The sequence below is a fragment of the Protopterus annectens genome, chromosome 8.part0 (genome assembly GCF_019279795.1).
Source record: "Protopterus annectens isolate FY-2018-M chromosome 8.part0, PAN1.0, whole genome shotgun sequence".
Classification (NCBI taxonomy): Eukaryota; Metazoa; Chordata; order Ceratodontiformes; family Protopteridae; genus Protopterus; species Protopterus annectens.
This window is the reverse complement of record NC_056741.1, coordinates 1,289,132,967-1,289,153,761: the sequence shown is the minus strand read 5'-3', so window position 1 is coordinate 1,289,153,761 and position 20,795 is coordinate 1,289,132,967. Positions and strand designations below refer to the sequence as shown.

Here is a 20,795-nt window from a genome sequence, read left to right as displayed (position 1 = left end):
GGTGGGAGTAACAGAGGCAAATAGTTTTCCTGATCCAGCATGCAATGGTTTTGCTTGGAGACTGCCTTACCCAGGGCTCTGGGGTGAAAGGAGATAAAGGGATGTTTTGTCCAGGTAGAACCTTAGTTGCCTGTGCACATCTAAGGAGTGCAGAATCCTCTCCCCTTCATTAGTGGGGGAGGGAAAGAAAGTGGGTAGATGGATAGATTGGTTTAGAGACAAGTCATTGACCACCTTGGGCATAAAGGAGGGACTGGTTCTCAGGGTTACTATTTCTTTGTGGAAGATGGTATAGGGGGGACAGGCCATTAAGGCCTGCAACTCTTATACCCTTCCGGCTGAAGTGATGGCCACCAGCAGGACCGTCTTCCAAGTACACATCTGTAGGGAAGAGGACACAGCTGGTTCAAAAGGATGCTGGGTTAGTTTCTCTAAGATGTAGTTAAGGTCCCGTGTCGGCGGGATAGGTTTCTTTGGTGGTCTCATGTGTAATACCCCTTTAAGGAAGAGCTTTACATTGAGCCTGGTTAGCAACGGGGGGGTCAAGGGGCAGGCAGGCTGATATAGCAGAAAGGTGTACTTTTACAGAAGAATAAGAGAGTCTATTTTTAATCAGTTGACATATGTAAGACATAACCAGGGGGACCTCAGCACAGCAAGGGTCCCTTCCCTTGTCCAGACACCATTTTGTAAATCTTTCCCACTTAGCCAGGTAAGATTTTCTGGTGGTAGGTTTCCTTGCCTCCCTTAGGCCAGAAAGCACGTCCTCTGAGTAGTGGTGTCTGAAGGGGATCAAGAGTCAGGGATAACATCTGTAAGTGTGGGTGTAGGAGAATTCCTTTGTCTTGTGTCAGTAGGTCCACCTTGTAGGGTAACTTGAAGTGACTGCCCTTGGCTAGCTTGTGAAGTAGGGGGAACCAGTGCTCCCTTGGCCAGTAGGGAGCCAAAAACAAGATTTTTGATTTGTCCTTCTGTATTTTCATGAGGACTTTCTGAATCAGTGGGAATGGGGAAAGGGATAAAGAAACTTCCCCTCCCAAGAGATGCTGAAAGCGTCCACTCTCCATGCTAGAGGGGAGTAGATCTTGGAGTGGAAGGTCTGCAGTTGCCTGTTCTGGTGGGAGGCAAACAGGTCTATTTGTGGAGCACCCCACCAGTGGACTATGTCTAGGAAGACCTTTCTGATCAGCATCCATTCGTGCTGAGGTAAGGAAGTCCTGCTCAAGAGATTTGTTTGGTGGTTGTCCTGTGAGGGGACGTAGGCCGCCTGCAGGACTAGGTTGTGGTGAGAGGCTAGGTCCCACATCAGCAGAGTTAGTCTGCATAGCTGATAGGCCTTTGTTCCTCCCTGTCTGTTGAGGTACTACATGACTACGGTGTTGTCGATCACTATCAGGAGTACACCTAGAACAAGAAGGGGAATAAAGGTTTTTAGAGCTAAGACAGCTGTCATTTCCCCGATATTGATGTGCTTGGCCTGTAGAGAAGGATGTCACTTTTCTTGAATTCTGTAGGAAGCCAGAGTTGTTCCCCAACCTGAATCTGAGGCATCTGTATACATTGTTTGGGTTGGGTGGGGTGGGGGTGGGGGGCTGTAGTGGGAGATCTGGGTTTACTTGGACTTGCTGGATCCATCAGCTGATTTCCGTCTTTAAATAGTGAGGGAGGGGACTATCTTGTTCTAAGTGATGTAGGTGTTGGGACCAGATGCTTTTGCGGTACCACTGTAGCTTGCGCATGTGCTTTCTTGCCAGTGGTAACATGGGGATGGTAGCTGCCATTAAACCTAGGAGACAGAGAAATTGCCTTGTCATCACCTTCTGGGATGGTAGGGTTTCCTGGAAGTGAGAAGTCAGGGAAAGAACCTTGTCCTGTGGGAGAAAGGCCTTCATTTTGTCTGTTCTGATTCTGCAGCCTAGGAAAATCTTGTCCTGGCCTGGGATCAGGGAGGATTTGGGAAGGTTGATGGTGAAAGTACAGTTTTGTACCTACCATAAATGTAGATGGTCAAGTGTTCACCCTGCTGCAGTCATCACACTTGGGTTATCCTGCCGTCAGGTGGTCCCGCAGTCGGCCTGAGTTCCAAAGTCTTGGTCCGGCGTCAGTTGCTGTCGCTTCTTCCCTGATGTCAGTGCGCCAGGGGTATATAAGAGGCATCCGTCACCATTTTCTTCAGTTTTTCTTGTCCCAGATGTCAGGTGTCCCCAATAGGTAGGCAAAAAATATATATATATATAGCTAGATAAAAATAAAACAATACCTTTAGGCACAGGCAAATACACCACAGAGGTTGTATAGGATAGAGTGGTATAAATAAGTTCAGCTAGTTTAGAGGGGATGGAGAGAGGGTAACCTGGACTGCAGCAGGGTGAACACTCAAACATCTACATTTAAGATAGGTACAAAACTGTACGATGTTCATCGTGTTACCCTGCTGCAGTCATCACACACGGGTTGAATCCCAAAGCTAAGGATGGGGGGTGGAGTTAAACAGGGCTAGAAGAAGCTAGTAGGCCCTGCAGTGGCAAAACCAGCTCTAGTCTTAGAATATAGAGGTAAGTGATAGTGTTTGGTGAAGGTGTGCACTGAACTCCAAGTTGCAGCTTCCAAAATATCCTTGGTTGGCACTCCCCTGAGAAAGGCTGCTGATGTAGCTGTAGCCCCGGTGGAATGGGACCTAATGTTAGCAGGTACCGGTTTCCCATGATGCGTGTAGCAGAAACGTATGCAATGCCCTATCCATTTAGAAATGGTTTGTTTTGAGATAGCTTTTCCTTGTGATCCTGTAGCATAGGCTACAAAGAGCTGGTCAGATTTTCTGAAAGCCTTAGTTTTATCCAAGTAGTAACGTAATTGCCTGTGAATGTCCAAAAAGTGCAGGAATCTTTCTCCTTTGTTCTGGGGATTTGGGAAAAAGGTGGGCAAATGAATGGTTTGGCTTAGGGCCACACTGGATACCACCTTTGGCATAAAGGAAGGTTTAGTTCATAGAGAGACTCTGTCTTGATGAAAAATGAGGAAAGGCTCCACTGCCATTAATGCCTGTAGCTCTGAGACTCTTCTAGCTGAGGTTATTGCCAGTAGCAGGGCATTTTTCCATGAAAGAAATTTTAAATCAGCTGAAAAAGCTGGTTCAAAGGGCGGCAGTGTAAGCTTTTCCAGAACAAAGTTGAGATCCCAAGTAGGTGTTGGTGCTCTCCTTGGCGGTCTTATGTTCTTAGCCCCTCTGAGGTACTGTCTTAGGAGTGGATGTGAGAATAAAGGAGGATCCGTGTTGTAATGAGTTGAAATTGATGAGGCGTGGATCTTAATAGATGAAAAGGAAAGACCTTTGTGCAACATCTCAGTTAAATATTGTAGAATCTGAGGAATGTTTGGATCAAGTGGATTTTGGCCTTTAGCCTGGTTCCAGGCGCAAAATCTTTTCCATTTGTCTGAATAGGTTTTCCTAGTGCTGGGCCTCCTGGCCTCCAGAATGACATCCATAACAGCTTTGGATAGAGGTGCTGGCTGGTTGTTTAGGTAATTTACCATGCAGCCAGGTTTAAAGTCTTGAGCTGGCTGTGTAGAATGTGATTGTCTCGTTGGGTGAGCAGGTGATGAATTTGTGGTAAAATCCATGGTGGGCCGTGGGCCATGTTCCTTAGAATTGGATACCAATGCTGGCGTGGCCAGTCTGGTGCAATGAGTATCATTTGTGGCCTCTCTAATCTGACTTTCAGCAGTACCTTTGCTAGAAGAGGCAGTGAAGGAAAGGCATACACTGTTAATGTTTTCCAAATGAATGAGAGGGTGTCCACTTTCCAAGCTTGTGGATGGAATGCCCTTGTGCAAAATTTTTGAAGTTGGTAGTTTTGGGGCTTGCAAACAGATCTATGTCTGGGCATCCCCATTTTTGAGCTATCATTGCAAACACTTGTGGATCTAGTTTCCACTCATGTGGATCCATGATGCTTCTGCTTAGGTTGTCTGCCAATGTGTTTTTCTTTCCTGGCAGGAATTGTGCTTGTAATTGAACCTGGTAAGACAGTGCATTGTTCCACAAGGTCAATGCTTGCCTGCATAGAGGGTAGGATTGTGTGCCCCCTTGTTTGTTTATGTACCAAATTACTGTGGTATTGTCCGTCTTTATTATTAGTTGCCCTGGATGTAAGAGGTCCTTGAAAGCTGTTAGGGCATTCTGTACTGCTAGCATTTCTTTTTGATTGACATGCAGATGCCTCTGATCTGTAGTCCATTTGCCCTGAATGCATTGTCCTGCCATGTGTGCTCCCCAGGCATAGTCCGATGCATCTGTTGTCATAGTTTGCCTGGCTGTGGGTAAGGTGAAAGGCTGACCCTTGTTGAGGTGACATGCCTGTGCCCACCACAGAAACTCCTTTTGAGGGCAGGGAATGAGTGGTATCATTGTCATTATCAAGCTGTGGCTGTGCTGAGTCCATATGCTTTTCAGGTACCATTGTAATTTCCTCATATGCAGTTTTGCAAATGGTATTAGTAGTATGCAAGATGCCATGAATCCCAAGGCCTGCAGAATTTTTCTTGCAGGGAGATGGGTCTTTGTTGCCATTATTTTGAAATATTGAGTCAGCTGTTGTTGCTTGTCTGGCGTGAGATAAGCCATCTGGTCCAATGTAATCAAGCTGGCACCCAGGAATATTATATGTTTTGTGAGGGCACTAGTTTTGATTTCTTTTTGTTTACTGTGTACCCTAGGCAACTTAGGTGTTTGACCAATGCCAGATGCTTTAAAAGAATGTCCTTGCTTTCTGCTTGAATAAGGCAGTCGTCCAGGTATGGGTATATTTGAATTCATCTTTGTCTGCAGTATGCAATTACTGGTGCCAGGCATTTTGTGAAGACTCTGGGTGCAGTAGATAAGCCAAAGGGCAGTGCAGAGAATTGATAATGCGTTGAACCTGCAATGAAGCGGAGGTATCTTCTGCAATTTTGTCTGATGGGGACATGCAGGTATGCCTCCTTGAGGTCCAACGTTACTAGACAAGCATTCTTGCCCAGCATGGGAAGAAGCTGCTGTAGTGTTAGCATCTTGAATTTTGGTACTTTCAGATAGGTGTTCAGAACTGAAAGATCCAGAACGGGTCTCCATGCTTTGTCCTTTCTGGGGACTAGAAAGAGTCTTGAGTAAAATCCTTGTCCTTGCTCCTGTGTAGGTACCTGTTGAATGGCTCTCATGTCCATGAGAGCTGTAATTTGTTTTTGTGCCTCTGCCCATTGATTTGGTGGCAGGTTTGGCATTCCTTTTATCCTTGGTAAGGTATGAAAGTGGAATCTGTATCCTTGAGAGACAATGTTTAGGACTCATTTGTCTTTTGTGATGATGTGCCAGTTGTCTGCAAAAAATGCTAATTTTCCTCCCAAGGGAGCTGCCTGGAGAGATTTGCTTGGTAGTTTGAGGACTGAGTCATTGTGTTTGTCTTCTGCTAGCCTGGGGCCTGTCTTCTCCTCCTTTCTGGGTAGCAGAACCCCACTGGCGAGGTTTGTAAGGGTCTTGTGACTGACCTCTGCCTGTTGGGCGTCTGTATTTGCCTCTCTGTGTTCTGTCAGAAGCTGGAAAGGACCAGTTTTTTGTTGGCCAATTTCTGCTGAAACGAGGGGGTTGTACCTGCAAAAAATCCTTGACCGTCTTTATAGACTTTGCCTTATCCTCCATTTTCTCTAAAACCTCTTCTGCTTTGACACCAAATGATACATCCTGCTGTAAAGGTGCATCCAATAAGTTTGCTTTAACATGATCAGGAAGGTTTGTTCTTTTAACCAAGCATGTCTACGTATGACAGAGCCAGTAACAGCTGCTCTACAGGAAGCTTCCAATGAATCAAATCCACATTGTAAAGTATATTTGCCTACCTGTTCAGCTGCATGTAACAGATCCTGCATTTCCTTGAATTCAGACTGTTCAGTATGTGTGCTCATTTTTTGTTTTAATTGAGACATTAGGAATTGCTGACATTTCAGCATGTGAAACTGACAATTTAATGCTCTCATAGCCAGAGTTGCTGAGGTGCATATTTTCTTTCCCCATCTATCTAGGGCTCTGGAATCCCCTTTCAGAGGGCACAGGATTTTTAGCCATAGAAGGCTTTAGCTCCCTTAGGACCCTGGGAAATTGTTTATGGGTCAGCCACAGGACTTTTATAAAGGAATTTGTGCGAGTCAGGTACTATGTAGTATCTGTCTGGTTTGGCTGGAGCAGGAGGTAGAGAGTCTGGATTTAGACTAGTCTCTAAGTAAACATCATCCACAATATCTAAAACTGGAGGGATAGCAAGTGGTCTGTGCTGAGGTAGTAAAAGGAACTCTCGGAGCCTGTTCCCTCGTGGTATGTAAAGTTTCCCCAAAGGAGTAGTCTTCAGGGAGAGACGCTGAGGGAATAGAGTCTTCAGCATCAGAGTCTTCATAAGGTGGAAAAGTGTAATCCTGTTCCTCAGAAGAATCTGAGGAAATTGAAACCTGGTCAGAGGAAGCATAATCCTCCTCTTGTCTTGGTCTTTTATCAGGAGGGGGATGGGAACCCCTGATTAGGGTAATCAAATCTTCAGCCATCTTAAGCATCTGTTTCTTAGGCATGGGGCCTTGAACTGTAGACTAATGTGCAGTCTTCTTTGGTTTTAAAGGAGTTTTAAGCTTAGCATAAGATTTAATGGTGAGTGTAGTCGGTCTGAAGACACCTCCTGCAACCGAAGGCGTTTCCACTGCACTGGGGTCTACTTCTGCTCTGGTGTCGGAAGGGCCTAATGAAGATGGCTGCGTCGGCCTAGTAGACTCCGCTTGAGAATCTACAGCTGTCTGGGGTTCCAGTTCTGCGGTCGTCATTGGCTGCGTAGGCGCCTCACTGAAAACCGGAGAACCAGTGACAGGCCCAGCAGAGGCCTCGGAGTCTGACTTGTTCCTAGGCTGCCTGTCCTCATCCTTGCGGTTTTTATGCATGCCGGTCGTTGGCTGCTCCGACGGCATGATATAATTAAATTTCCTATCAAAGTAATGCCGTGCGAAGTCAAAACGGCGTTTGATAGTTCATTTACTAAACCTAGCACAAAACCGACAACCTGTGACGTCATGGTCTGGGCCTAGGCAAGCAATGCAATAGGAATGGAAGTCCTTATGAGGTATTTGCTTCCCACAAGAAATGCAATTTTTAACTTTTTCTGACATCGGACTGAGGCAAGAAAAGGTTCCCCAACGGGGTACTTAGCTTTATTGAGGACTTTGGACTGAAATTCGAATCTAAAATCTCAGGTGTCAGCTGACCGTCACTTGCGAACTGCTTCTGCTTCGGGCACCGCACGGCAAGAAAGACTGAAGAAAATGGCGTTGGATGCCTCTTATATACCCCTGGAGCACTGACGTCAGGGAAGAAGCGACAGCAACCGACGCCAGACCAAGACTTTGGAACTCAGGCCGACTGCGGGACCGCCTGACGGCAGGATACCCCAAGTGTGATGACTGCAGCAGGGTAACACGATGAACATCCCTAGATTCTGCAGAAGGGACATGGTGAAGTGTAGGTACCTTGAGAGATTATCTTTGGAGGATGTCATTCAGAAAAGGGTAAATCTGGATTCTCTGAGTTCTGCAGAAGGCAATTGCTGGGGCTAGGCACTTTGTAAAGACTCAGGGGGCCATGGATAAACCAAAGGGCAAGGCAATAAATTGGAAATGAGAGGAAGGTCCAGAGAAATGCAGGAATTGACTGTGGGAAGTCCTAGTGGGTATGTGTAGGTAGGCCTCCTTTAGGTTCAGGGTGGCCATGAAAGCTTTGGCTAGAATTAGAGGCAGTAGGGTGGGGAGAGAAAGCATTTTGAAGGAGGGTACCTGAAGGTAGGGCAGGTCCAAGATGGGTGTCCAAGGCCCATCATTTTTGGGGTCCAAGAAGACACGGGAGCAGAAACCCTTTCCTTCTTGTCCTGAAGGGACAGGTTCTAAGGTGCCTAGTTTTAGAAGGTCTGCCAGAACTTGTGGCATGAGATGGGCCTGGTTTTTGGGGGGGAATGGAATGCCTTTCCTGGGTGTTTTTTCTTTCCAGGATACGAAATACCTTTTTGGATAATGGTTAAGACCCATTGGTCTGTAGTGATGGACTGCCAAAGGGGGAGAGAGTGGAAAAAGCGTGCCGAGAGGGGTAGATGGACAAGGCAGTCACACATTACTGGGGCTTCCTCGTCCTGAAAGGAATGTCTGGGTTGATGAGGTGAAGCAGAAGGTCTGGCTGTGGAGGGTCTTCTAGCCCCTCTTCTAGATCTGGAAGAAGAGGCAGAAGTCTGAGGATTACGCCTCACAAAGGTGGCTTTAATGGGGTAGTTCATATAATACTTGGGAACGAGGGACACCAGAAGATGTTTAATGTCCTGTAGTTCTTTACTTCTTTCCTGCAGATTCTTACAGAGGTCTGCAGATTGTTTACCAAAAAGGACATTGCTGTCCAGTGGGGCATTAAAGATCTTGGACTTGAAATCCTCTGGTAGGTTCTGAAGTCTTAGCCATGAATACCTCCTGCGGACAGAAGCAGATGCTGCAGATCTGGGAGATGCTTCTGCAGCATCGTAGCTGCATCTGATAGAGTGCCTGGATACCTGTTAGGCCAAGGACAGCTTAGAGGTAATGTCAGTCTTAATGGGATTGTCAGGCAAGGATGCCAGCATGGAGAAGGCTTGAGAAACTAAGTCTAGAACATACTTAGTCATGGGGGTCTGATAATATACGGCTCTGAAAGCCAAAGTGGAAGATGTGCATACCTTCTTTCCCATCCTATCCATATACTTGCTATCTTTATCAGTGGGTAGGAGGAAGGCAGAAAGCTGTGGTCTAGACTGCTTATCTGCAGTGGTGGCAAACATAGTTGGGTCCACCAAGGGTGGTTTAACCAGGAATTTCTGGTCCCCTGGTATCTTACAGAAGCGGTCAGGGCGCTTAGGGGCCAGAGGCTGGAAGTCTGGAGCCTTAGAAGCTAAGTTGAAGGCGTCCAAGTAAGCAGGTCAAATGGATGAACCACTGAAGGGGAGGGTGATTCTACTTGCAGAAGCTCAAAGTATCTTTTTTGTGTGTCAGTCATTTGGGACATATCCCATTTAAAGTAATCCTTCATCTTGGTGATGTCTCACCAAATGTAATATTCTCAGGAGGAGAATTCCCTTTCCACAGATTCCTCATCAGAAGAGTAATATTCCTGGGGGTAAGCAATGTGGGATGCATATGAAATGGAATACTCTGAGGAAGGGAAGGAAGAATCATGCTCTTCTTCCCTGACTTGAGAGGTCATGGGTGGAAGGGAGGAGGCAGAAGCAAGCCTTTGACTCAACAGAGCAGAGTGGAGGGGGCTGAGGCTGAAGGCTTGAGGGCGATATAGGCCTGCAAGAGAGGAGGTGAAAGCTTGCCAGTCTGGTATGGCTTCTGTAGAGGAGGAGATATGCTTAGTTTTCTGCTTCTTTTTGGCCGGGGTGGAAATAGGGAGCGGCCTGGCATCAGGTTTGGAGACCAATACATCCGAAGTCTGGATCCCAGTTGGAGGCACCACCGAAACTGGTTCCCCCTCGACAAAGACAGTAGTCGTTGTGTGGTCAACTCCACGGACGTGCCGGTCATCGGCTGTGCCACAACTTCAAGAGACGTGTTTGCAGTCAACAGATCCACCAAGTGCGCCTCAACCCCTAGATCATCAGTGGAGCGGCAGGCGAGGAAGGCCTAGGAATCTTGGCCTTCTTGCGCGGAGGTTCAGGTGCGGCCTACAATGCAGGATCCATTCTAAGGACTAACTGCTGAAGGAGCTGGTTTTCAAGGTAGAGGTTTAAAGTGGCCAGGTGGCTGCGAAAGGTCTTCGGCACAAAAGATTGACAAATTGCGCAGGTGGAGTGATCGTGTTCCCGGCCTAAGCAAAAAAACACACCTAACATGGGCGTCCTTATGGTGTATCTGGCAACCTCATTGGGACTTTCCATTTTTACCTGACATCAGCTAAAGGCTACAACATTCAAGCCTAAGCAATAATAATCGGAAAAATAGAAAACCAACAGGTTACTTATCTTTAAGATGCGATGTCTGTGAAGAAGTGATAGTACGATGCGGTCGTCTGCAGCTGAAAAGTTCTGAGGATTGTGCGTGCAAACGTCACATTTAAGGCCCCTGGTTTATGGCCTTACATGTGGCGTCCAATGCAAACTGCAACAGCCAAGCTGAAGCTTTTGTATAGGAGCCAACATACCAGTTGCCTGAGGGCAGGAAATCCCACAACTAGAATACTGCAACATAGGAAGAGAAGTACATAGAATATTACTAGATCAAGAGAACAGGTTAACTGATGTGAAAATAAGAATAAAGTGGTACAAATATTAAAAAAAATAAAATAAAAATAAAAAAAGTACAAATATTTGGTATATACTAAATGAAAGGGGGCATTAGACAGGAAATTGAATGGGGATTAATTTATCATATACACCAGGAAAGAGACTGAATTGAATTACATATGCATGGCTACCAGGTGCCACAACTGCTTCAGAAATTTGCTTTTGCAGACTTTCAAACCAGAACACAGAGATCAAGGGAACCAGGATGTTACAGTTCTGTCCTCTTCAAGTAATGCCTTAATACCACGAACATACCATATCCTCTAAACATTTTCTTGTATATATGTATATGACTACATGTACTGCAGACATCAAACAAATATTACATATGCAGGTCAAGCCCTGATTATGGAACACAGGACTGGCCAGCAAAATGCATCCTGAAAGAGCATGCCAGGGAGGCTGGGAATGAACAGCTGATACTAACTTACCCAACCAGAGGCAAGGAGGAAGGTGACCGTTCTCCTGGAATACTGACTGCTAGCTGCAACTAGCTGGAACATCAGGCATCACACTGGGGACATGTATTCAGCTGGACAAGTATTAATTTTTAAATACAAATTCAGCATTTGCAGGGAAGCATGCTGGTGCTACAGACTTCACCTTAGTACCACACATGTTAAGCTACTACAAGAAAGGATTAGGAACCAAAATCCCTGAAATGTACAAAGAAATGGCATCTATGCCAGCTAAAGACTGCCACCAGCACCACCATCACATCAACAGCCACAGAACATGGAGAATGAATGGGTCAGTCAACTGGCAGACAAGATGATAATGGCCTGCAGGTCCTTGACTTAGAAAATATATTGGTAGAGGAAAATATTCTCCATGTAAGTCAATCTCTCAAGCAATATATATAAAAAAGGTCATCTGTGACTACTCAATAACTAAAGAGTTTGCTTTAAACAAACTGTCAGGCCAAATCCCGTAAAAACAACAATGCACTGAATGTTTCTCAAGAGGAAGGCAGCTTCGACAGGTGTGCAGAGTTAAAAACATCCAAAGATCTCAACTTCATGCTACATGTTTTCTAATATCCTCTGCTACCATTCCATTCCCCTCCAAAAATACTTCTAAGTATACTGTGATCTACAAACTACACCAAAAGATCAAACAAAGTTATGAATTTCAAAGATACATATGCACTATTACTTACACAAAACCATGGTGGAAGGAAACATGTCATTAAAGAATGGGCGGCGCAGTAGTGCAGAGGTTAACGTTGTCACCTCACAGCAAGAGGTTCTCCGGTTCGATTCTCGGCTGGGGTGCCTTCTGTGTGGAGTTTGCATGTTCTCCCTGTGTTCGCGTGGGTTTCCTCTGGGTACTCTGTTTTTTTCCCACATTCCAAAGACATGTATCTGGAGCATTTCTCCCCGGGCCTCCGCTGAAAACAGGCTCTGTGGAACCTAGTCGGACTTTCCCGGTCAACAAATGTTAAATAAATAAAAAAAATAAAAAGGCGGCTTCGAGAGCTGACTGCTAAATGACTTGCTCATTACAACAAAGGCTGTGGCTCTGGTTAGTGATGACCATTACAGGTCCTATCAACTCAAAACTGTGCTACTGAGCTCATATTAGAACATTCCAATGAGCCTGCTGCATACTGCACAAGAGGCATGATCATCCTCCCACCTCTTTTTAATTCACTAAGGAATGTTTTATCATGAACTCAAAGAACTTAAGCTGTAAAAACAGAACAGAAAGCTTATCTTACAAACCCTCAAAAAACAAACCATGAAGCAAGGATAGCAAAGAAACACACAAACTTGTTAACAATTCAAAGTAGTTCTGCAGGAATTCTGTTGTGCCAACTCTCAAGACAATTGCTCAGACTTACCAAAACATCAAGCAAAGTTCAGGATTTCAAACATACATATGAACCATTAACTCTAACACAAATTAATTTTTTCAAATAGAAAAGATTGCAAACTAGAAATCATAATGTTTGCCTTTGTTTTTAAAGGGTAATGTCCAAAATCAGGCAACATGACAGATGTTGAAGTGCTCCATTTACTGATACAGTGAAAATGCTGCATGGCTCAATCTCAGTGAAATACAGCTGAGTCAACTGTGCATGTTGGATCAGTATGAAATGCACAGCAAATTAATAAATAATGAAGACATTACTTCTCTCAATACAAGTTATGCCAAACATTTGTTTTATCCTGTGGCAAAGGAAACTTGAAATTAGCCACGTTTTTGCTTAAATACCTGCAGAACAGAAAGAAACAACATGTGCAGCCTTCAATATGACTGCTAATCTAAAATCCCATGGCAGGACAAGGTATCCCATGCTTTAACGTAATCAGTGAAGAGGGAGTAAAGACAAAACTGCATGAAAGAACTGTTTACTTAACCTCAGCTAAGACAGCACATGCATCTTACTTACAGAACCTTAAAATCTGCATGCACTGTATACCTGCACAGCCTACAATTCAAAGAATGTAGCCATACAGGTGCATTACTACTTACCACAGGAGCACAGTCAAACTGCAGTATAGAATGGTGGATAAATGCCATCAAATGTGCTGGGTGAGTTTTCAGCATATCTAAACACATGAAATAGCTGCAGTGATCATCCACATTCTACAAACAAGAAAGGAAACATACATTAAACAACATAAATTAAGGCAACACATATGTACCAACTGTTTATTGACATAACACTTACGTTTCTTCTTTGCTGTGTTGCTGTTTGACTTTGTACCCCTGTAAACTACCTCAGAACTGCTAAAAAAATCTTTTCAATATGTCTGTGCATTTATATCACCACTTTACACTGTTAAAATTTTCTCAATATGGAGATGTCATGCATATTTTGAAATTGCAACAAATACTATCAAAATGTAGACATCTTACTGATGTGTATGGATATTAGCTGTAACCATAATATCCATAGCCTTTCTCCCTGTGACTCCACTGAAAATATGCCATCAGCCAAGTCTGCCTCTATCAGTAAAACAAATGCAAAGAAACAAAGAGACTCTCTGTGTTTATTTTAAAGTAGTTTGTCTGTGAAAATGATCCAAAACACAACTAGAAAACAGAAGTTATGTTCTTACCATAACGTTCCATGTGAATTGTTCATCTCGCCTTTGTTCTTACGCATGGGTTCGGAGCCGATCCTCGGCTCCGAGACGGCCACTTCTACAGCTCTGCATCTTGAGAAAGCTCGAGGCACAGTCCTATCCCACAATCCCCTAGTGCTAATCCTCAGATCTAGTTTGCTAACATCAGAAGATAACAATGCGCCCCAGGCGCTAGCAGTAATTTAAAGATAAGGGGCAGCAATGCCCAAAAAATACCTAGGTACTGAGAAGTGTACCCTGACAACAGAGGAAGCCAGAGACTGAACAGAAGGTGTTGAAGACAAGATGAACTGGAATTCAAATCATCCCGTTCTCCGAAAAAAAAACATAGGCCGGGAGATGGAGGGTGGGTAGTAAGAACAAAGGCGAGATGAACAATTCCCATGGAACGTTATGGTAAGAACATAACTTTATGTGAAACTGTTCAATCTCGCCGTTTGTTCTTACGCATGGGTAGCGTCCCTAGCTCCTTTACCCTGGGTGGCTCATGGGAGAACATTCCTGCGGACCGTGGAACCAAAGGAGGCCATATCTTTGGAGTTCTTGTCCAACTTATAATGGAGAATGAAGGTATGAGGCTTCACCCAGGTTGCTGCCGCACAAATAGTATCCAACGGCAAACGGGCTGCATGGACTAGAGATGTGGCCATCGCCCTGTTAGAATGAGCCTTGGGTTGAAAAGGTAATTGCTGTTTCGTCTGTGAATAGATAAATTTAATACAATCCGTGAGCCATTTAGACAAGGTAACTTTCGTAACCACCATAACTTTTTTTTTGGTCAGCAAAGGATATAAATAGCTGGTCTGATTTTCTGTTATCTTTTGTCCTTTGCAAATAAAACCTGAGTTGTCTGTGGACGTCTAACTTATGCAGCATATATTCCAACTTGTTAGTGTAATTTTTGAAAAAGGTGGGAAGTTCGATGGATTGGTTAATATTTGAAAGTGAACAAACATTTGGGAGAAAAGATGGATTGGTGAGTAATGTCACTCTGAGTGGAAAATCAAGTAGGGAGGTCGAACAGATAGAGCGTGTAATTCCGAAATTCTACGAGCAGAGGTTATAGCCACCAAGAATAAGGTTTTCCATCACACGAACTTAAGAGAGGCTGTGGAGGCTGGTTCAAAAGGGGGTAACATCAACTGGGATAAAATTAGGTTAAGATTCCAAGGAGCAACTGGGTTATGAATGGAAGGACGGAGGTGAAAAGTGCCTTTCATAAACGCCTTGCAAAGTCTGTGGGACATGATGGAAGAATTTCTTTCACCCACATGAAAGTTCGATATGGCCGCCAGTTGGACTCTAACTGTGGGCGATGATGCTCCTTCTTCAAAGATCTTAGACAAACTCCAAAATTTTGTGCACTGGTGCTTCTGTTGGATCTAATCCTTGTTGTAATGCCCAATAAGAAAAACGTTTCCACTTGCTCCGGTAAGTCTTTGTAGTGGATGGTTTAAGAGAGGAAACAATTATGCGTTTAACCGCAGAGGACAAAAGGCTTGACCTGGCTAGGATGGGAAGAGGAGCAGCCAAGCTGTCAATTTTAGGGCCTGCAGGGATGGATGAGGGGCTCCCGACGCATGGGTCAAAAGGTCTGGAACTGGGTCCAGAATCCATGGCTCCTCGATTTGATGGGCCTGAAGAAAGGGGAACCAGATCTGTCGAGGCCAGAATGGGGCTATTAGAATTAAGGTCCTTTCCAGACGTTTGGCTTTCTGTAGAAACCTGGGGATTAACGGAATGGGTGGAAAAGCATAAAGGAGACCCGGGGGCCAATCGTGAACCAGTGAATCTATGGGGACGCTCCCTGGTGGAGGGAGAAGGGCAAAGTAGCTTCTGCATTTGGCATTCATCGGCGATGCAAAAAAGTCGCAGCAAGGCTGGCCCCACTTGCGGAATATCGCTTCCGCCACTTGAGATTCCAGGGACCACTCGTGAGGTAACAGGATGGCTCTGCTCAACCTGTCCGCAATTACGTTGGACGTCCCGGGAATGTGCGTTGCTATCAGAAAGCGTCCGGTGTAGACAGCTCATTGCCAGATCCTGAGGGCCTCTCTGCATAGTGGATAAGATCTTGTTCCTCCCTGTTTGTTGATGTACCAGACCACCGACATGTTGTCTGTCTGGACTGCCACTGTTCCTTGAGGTAAGACGCCGTGAAAGTGTTGCAACGCTAGAAACAACGCTCTTTGCTCTAGGACATTGATGCATTCTGTTCTGGACCACTGACCTTGGACCGTCTTTCCCTGGAACAAACCCCCCCACCCTATAAGGGAAGCGTCCGTGGTTATTGTCGCTATCGGGGTTGGTAGGGTAAAAGGTCGACCTTGTGTCAAGTCCTGAGATAGCATCCACCATCGCAGATCCTACTTGCAGCAGGATGTGATCAGAATTTCGTGTGACAACGGCAGGTGCTGATAGGACCACTGGGCGAACAGTAGCCATTGAAGGATCCTCATGTGCATTCTTCCTAGAGGGACTGCAACCAGTGCAGCGGACATTAATCCCAGGACTTTCAAAACCTGTTCTGCTGTTGCTTTTGTCTTTTGAAGGAGTACTGCAATTTGCTCCCTTAGTTTTGAGACCCTTTCTGGTAGAAGCCTGACCCTGACCAAAGTAGTGTCCAGTTCTGCCCCTATAAATGAGATACGCTGTGATGGCGATAAGGTAGATTTTTCAAAATTGATTGTAATGCCAAGACGGGAACAAAGACTGCGTGTGTAATCTCTTACTTGGAGCAGATGATACTCGGTGGTGGCGGAGAGGAGCCAGTCGTCTAGATATGGAAACACCCGGAATCCTTGTGGTCTCAAGCGAGACACTACTACTGCCATACACTTGGTGAACACCCTGGGGGCTGATGTGAGGCCAAACGGCAGAGCTCGAAACTGAAAATGACTGGCTCCTAGCCGTAAGCACAGGAATCTCCTGGACAGTCTGGCCATTTTTATATGGTAGTACGCGTCCTTGAGATCTATAGAGCACATCCAGTCTCCTTCCTGCAGAAAAGGAAGGATTGACTGTAGCGTGACCATCCGAAACTTCTCCTTCACTACGAAGGTGTTTAGTTTGCTGAGATCCAGAACTGGTCTCCAGTCCCTTGTCTTCTTTGGAACTAAAAAGAACCTTGAGTAAGTTCCGGATCCTATTTGGTCTGCCGGGACTGCTTGGATGGCTCTTTTTCTGAGCAGCTTCTGGATCTCTAAGGCTGCCTGATTCCGCAGATTAGGTGAAACATCTGGGAATCTTTTGGTGGTAGGGGGAACGTTTATGAATTTTATGTCGTAACCTCTGGTAATTATAGTTTGTACCCATGAATCTGAAGTTACATTTCGCCAGGCCAGCGGGTACAAAGTTAAGCGTCCCCCCGACTGCCTCCAGAGCAGGACAGTCGGGCCTCCTCTCAGGAGTGCTGGAAGGGCTTGCCAGAGAAAGTATCTCTGTCGCCCTGGTTTTGCGGACCCCCTCTGCCGCTTGGTCGGCGTCTTCCATTCCTTCCCCCTCCTCTGCCTCTGGAAGGGGCATTATCACTCTGTGTGGACTGAAAGGAACCCTGTGTCTTATGGAACCACATCTTTCCGCCTCTTTGCCCTTTGGGGTATGGTCTGGAAGGGGCGGAAAAACAGACCACTACAGCAGATAGGGTCTTCCCTTCTTGCTCACACCTAGTGAGGGTCTCCTTTACTTTGGGGCCAAAAAGAGAGGCACCATCAAACGGGACGTTAGTAAAGGAAGACTTGAAGGATTCTGCAAAGGAGCACAGCCACAGCCAGGATTGTCTCCTAAGTGCAATCGCTGAAGCTGCCGCTCTACTCGCACCTTCGGCCGCATATGAAATGAGCCTCACGGAGGAGTTGACTACAGAGTTAAGGGTATTAAGTTGTGCTGTCACTTTCTCGGTAACAGCAGCATTTGTACGACCCTGGAGAGTATCTCCGAGTTCCTTGAGGAGATCCCTCTGTAAACGCGTAAAATGCGTCAAGTAGTTCAGCGATCGCATGGAAAAAGTCACAGAACTGAAAACTCACTTCCCATATCTGTCCATCGGTGTCTCCCAAGCCCTACGAGCTATCAAGTCCATAAGTTTGTCAAAGGGAGGGGTCACCCAGGAGGTAGAAGGTAGAGCCCCAAATGCTTTCAGCAATACTGATTCATCCACAGAAGGGTTAAGTGGCTGCCAATCTACCCTCTGTTTTAGGATCTCCAGGATGTCCGCAAAGGAGACATCCTCCAAGGGGGACCGTGGGGACCCTTCTGCTTCATCTAAATCTGTATCTGATGTAAGAGATTCCTGTGGGGAATCTATGTGCCTCCTCTTGCACAGTCTTTTCCTTGGTACTTCTTCAGATGGGACTTCTGGAGAAGCATCCGAGGAACCGGGAGCACCCTCTGGGGGCAACTGAGGCATTGAGTCTCGACGCTTTGTAGGAGCCGAGGATACAGAAGTCGAACGTGGGCCCCTAGAGGGAGGAGAAGAAGAATCCGATGAGATATGTGTCTGTTTCGACAACACCTTCCTCATGGCGTCGAAGGTACCGGTACCCAGATCCGAAGACCTTCCTGGTTTCGAGAAACCAGGAACAATCCCCGAGACCGGGGGTCCGGGCTCCGACCCAGAGGACGGTGCCGAACTAATCTGAGCAGAGGCTCCTAGGGGGAGAGTCGGTACAGACAGCTCGGTTCGACTGTCTGCCCCAGAACCCAGGAATGATACTCGGCTCCGGGACCCCTAGATCCGTTCCGAGGGCGTTGAGGTCAATGGTACCGAAAGCACGGCAGTAGGCTTCGGTATCGATGGTTCTACCATCATCGGAACTTCGACTCTCGGCTCCGAAGACTCGACAGGTCTCAGAGGAGGAGCAGTAGATGACCCAGGGAGGGCTTTGAGTTTCGAAACCAGCTGGGACAAAACTTCGATCAATTTGGAAAGGGACGAGTTCTCCATTAACTTCTGTATCACTCGATCCACATCCGAATCAGATAAGGGGCTCGAAGAGCGGGTCAAAGGGGCCGACGTCATCACCGAGTGAAGGATCGATGGCAGCGGAACCTCCGAGACCGGCTCCAAGACCGGAGTCTCAATCAAAGATATACATTCGACAGCCGACTCCGAAGTCTGTGGAGCCGGTGTCCGAATCTTAATGGAGGTGCTCGTAGCCGATGACTTTGGCTCCGACACTCTCGAAGACTTGGACCCCTTTGAAGACTTGGATACCAATTCAGCCTTGTCAAGGGCCTCCTGAAATTCAGGCTTTAATAAACCCCTGTCTACTAACTTCCTGCGTCTCTCCATCATGACCCCCCCACTGAAGGAATGACAAATAGAACCGTCCTCCTGTAAGTGGAGAGGTCCAAGACAGTAGACGCAGGAAGAGTGGTTGTCCGTGATGGACATTTTCTGTCCACATTGACATTTCTTAAAGCCTGATTTTTGTTTCTCAGACATGTTGAAAAAGCCAGACATATATATATATATAAACACCTGAAAAAAAGAAAAAATTAAAAGTATGTATATATCACACACACAAAAAGGAGTAAGGACTTAAGCCTTCCTTAAAGAAAAAAACACCTGTTAACACAGACAGGATAATAGGCCTAAAAAAACTTGCCTTTAGAAAACTTTATAAAAAATAATAGTAATAATAATATATCACTCCCACTGCAACTACTCTAGTAAAAGACTAATATATATATCTCAAATATCTATACTAAATAATGTTAAGTTAGAGAAAACTTCGAAAAAAATGAAAAACTTTACTGGCCCGAGCTTCTGCGATGCATCTGCTGTCGTGGCAAACTAGATCTGGGGATTAGCACTAGGGGATTGTGGGATAGGACTGTGCCTCGAGCTTTCTCAAGATGCACAGCTGTAGAAGTGGCCGTCTCGGAGCCGAGGATCGGCTCCGAACCCATGCGTAAGAACAAACTGCGAGATTGAACAATTTCACATTAATAGATACACAAGTTTAGTGACATTAGTTATCTTTAAGAGAGTCCACTGTAAAAGGATAACTGTTGTGTTCGCTTTCCAGGGACCCTTACAACATCTATTTTTTTCTTGATCTCAAGTTCTTGTACTTTGAGAGTATGCACCATTTCCATCATTCGAGAGGACATCCTAACCTCGGTTCAAGGAAATCATGCACAGTCAGTATTATCAGTTCCTTATCAAATACAAAGTAATCATGTCTACAATTAAAAAAACACAGGTACAACAAATTCTACACATGTCATACTCACAGCTGGAAAATGTGTTACATCTGAACAAAAAAGAAAACACCACTTCAGGGAACAGAGACTTTGCACAAGTACCAATGATAGAAAGACAGCTTGCAGGTTGGCTGATAGAATAAGTACTCGCATAGTAACTGACAAAGCCTTATACAGTTGGTTGACTGTTGGCCAGGATTCAAAGCAGCACTTCCAAATGTCTAAATGGAAGTGCAAAGATCTGAAAAAGCCTTCTACAGGAAGCCAAAGTTGAAACCTAGGATTCCAAACTGCTAAAGCAAAATTTACTTCTGGAGTGTAAGTCTAGACTACAGATTTGTTAAGGTATCTAATGGTAACCAAATGCCTACATCTACATATCTGCCATGGACACATTCATAAAACAGCCAACAGAAGAAGCAACTCCTCTACTAGTACACAGGCTTGGCAGCATTCATCAATGGTCAGTCAGAAGACTGATAAAAAAATGACAAAGTAATAACTAGCAATTTGTTGAAGCAAATGAAATTAACTCCACCTACCTGAACTACAACCACCAACGTCAAAATCACAGTTGTTGATGAACATCAACAGTACTGAGTTAACATTTCACCCTAATTTTGTGCACGGGAAATCTTTTAAGAAACAGGTTAGACATTACCTTTGAGGAGGTGCGACTGTTAGCCCCAAGAGACAACTGAGTCTCAAAGAGCACCAAATAGGATTCCTAACTTCAGAGATCCATTGCTGGAATACAATAGTGTTGCTCTGGTATGAAGCATTTAAAATTTAATTTCAAGCTGTGGCTCAACAAATCAAATGGATAAGTACTACAACACATATGAGGTATTTAAAACATGAATTTTCAGCTCTGATCAAAAAAGATTTAAAAAACAAAACGGATAAGAATGTCAAATATGAAATTCAAGTACCAGAAAAAATAAGTGATTTTCAAACTGGAATGAAACGAAGAATGCATTCAGATTCGTCATTAATGAAGCAAGAGTTCTGCCCTCCAAAATACTACAAGGCACCTGATATTTAAAGCATGCACATGAGTGAAACAACTACGGTCAAAAATCAAACAAGTTCCTTAAGGCAAGATGAACACTTGCGACATCACAGACTA

The 20,795-nt window shown here is 45.1% G+C and overlaps 1 protein-coding gene across 6 annotated transcripts in view; it reads right to left on the bottom strand.

Moving 5' to 3' along the window:
- ARHGEF1 (Rho guanine nucleotide exchange factor 1) overlaps positions 1-20,795 on the bottom strand; it is a 3,019,431-nt gene that overhangs the window by 1,863,727 nt on the left and 1,134,909 nt on the right. For all 6 annotated transcript variants that reach the window (XM_044080805.1, XM_044080809.1, XM_044080807.1 and 3 more), the window contains one exon: positions 12,840-12,953. In XM_044080805.1, the coding sequence (XP_043936740.1) occupies positions 12,840-12,953 (114 nt within the window). The remainder of the gene's footprint in view (positions 1-12,839; positions 12,954-20,795) is intronic.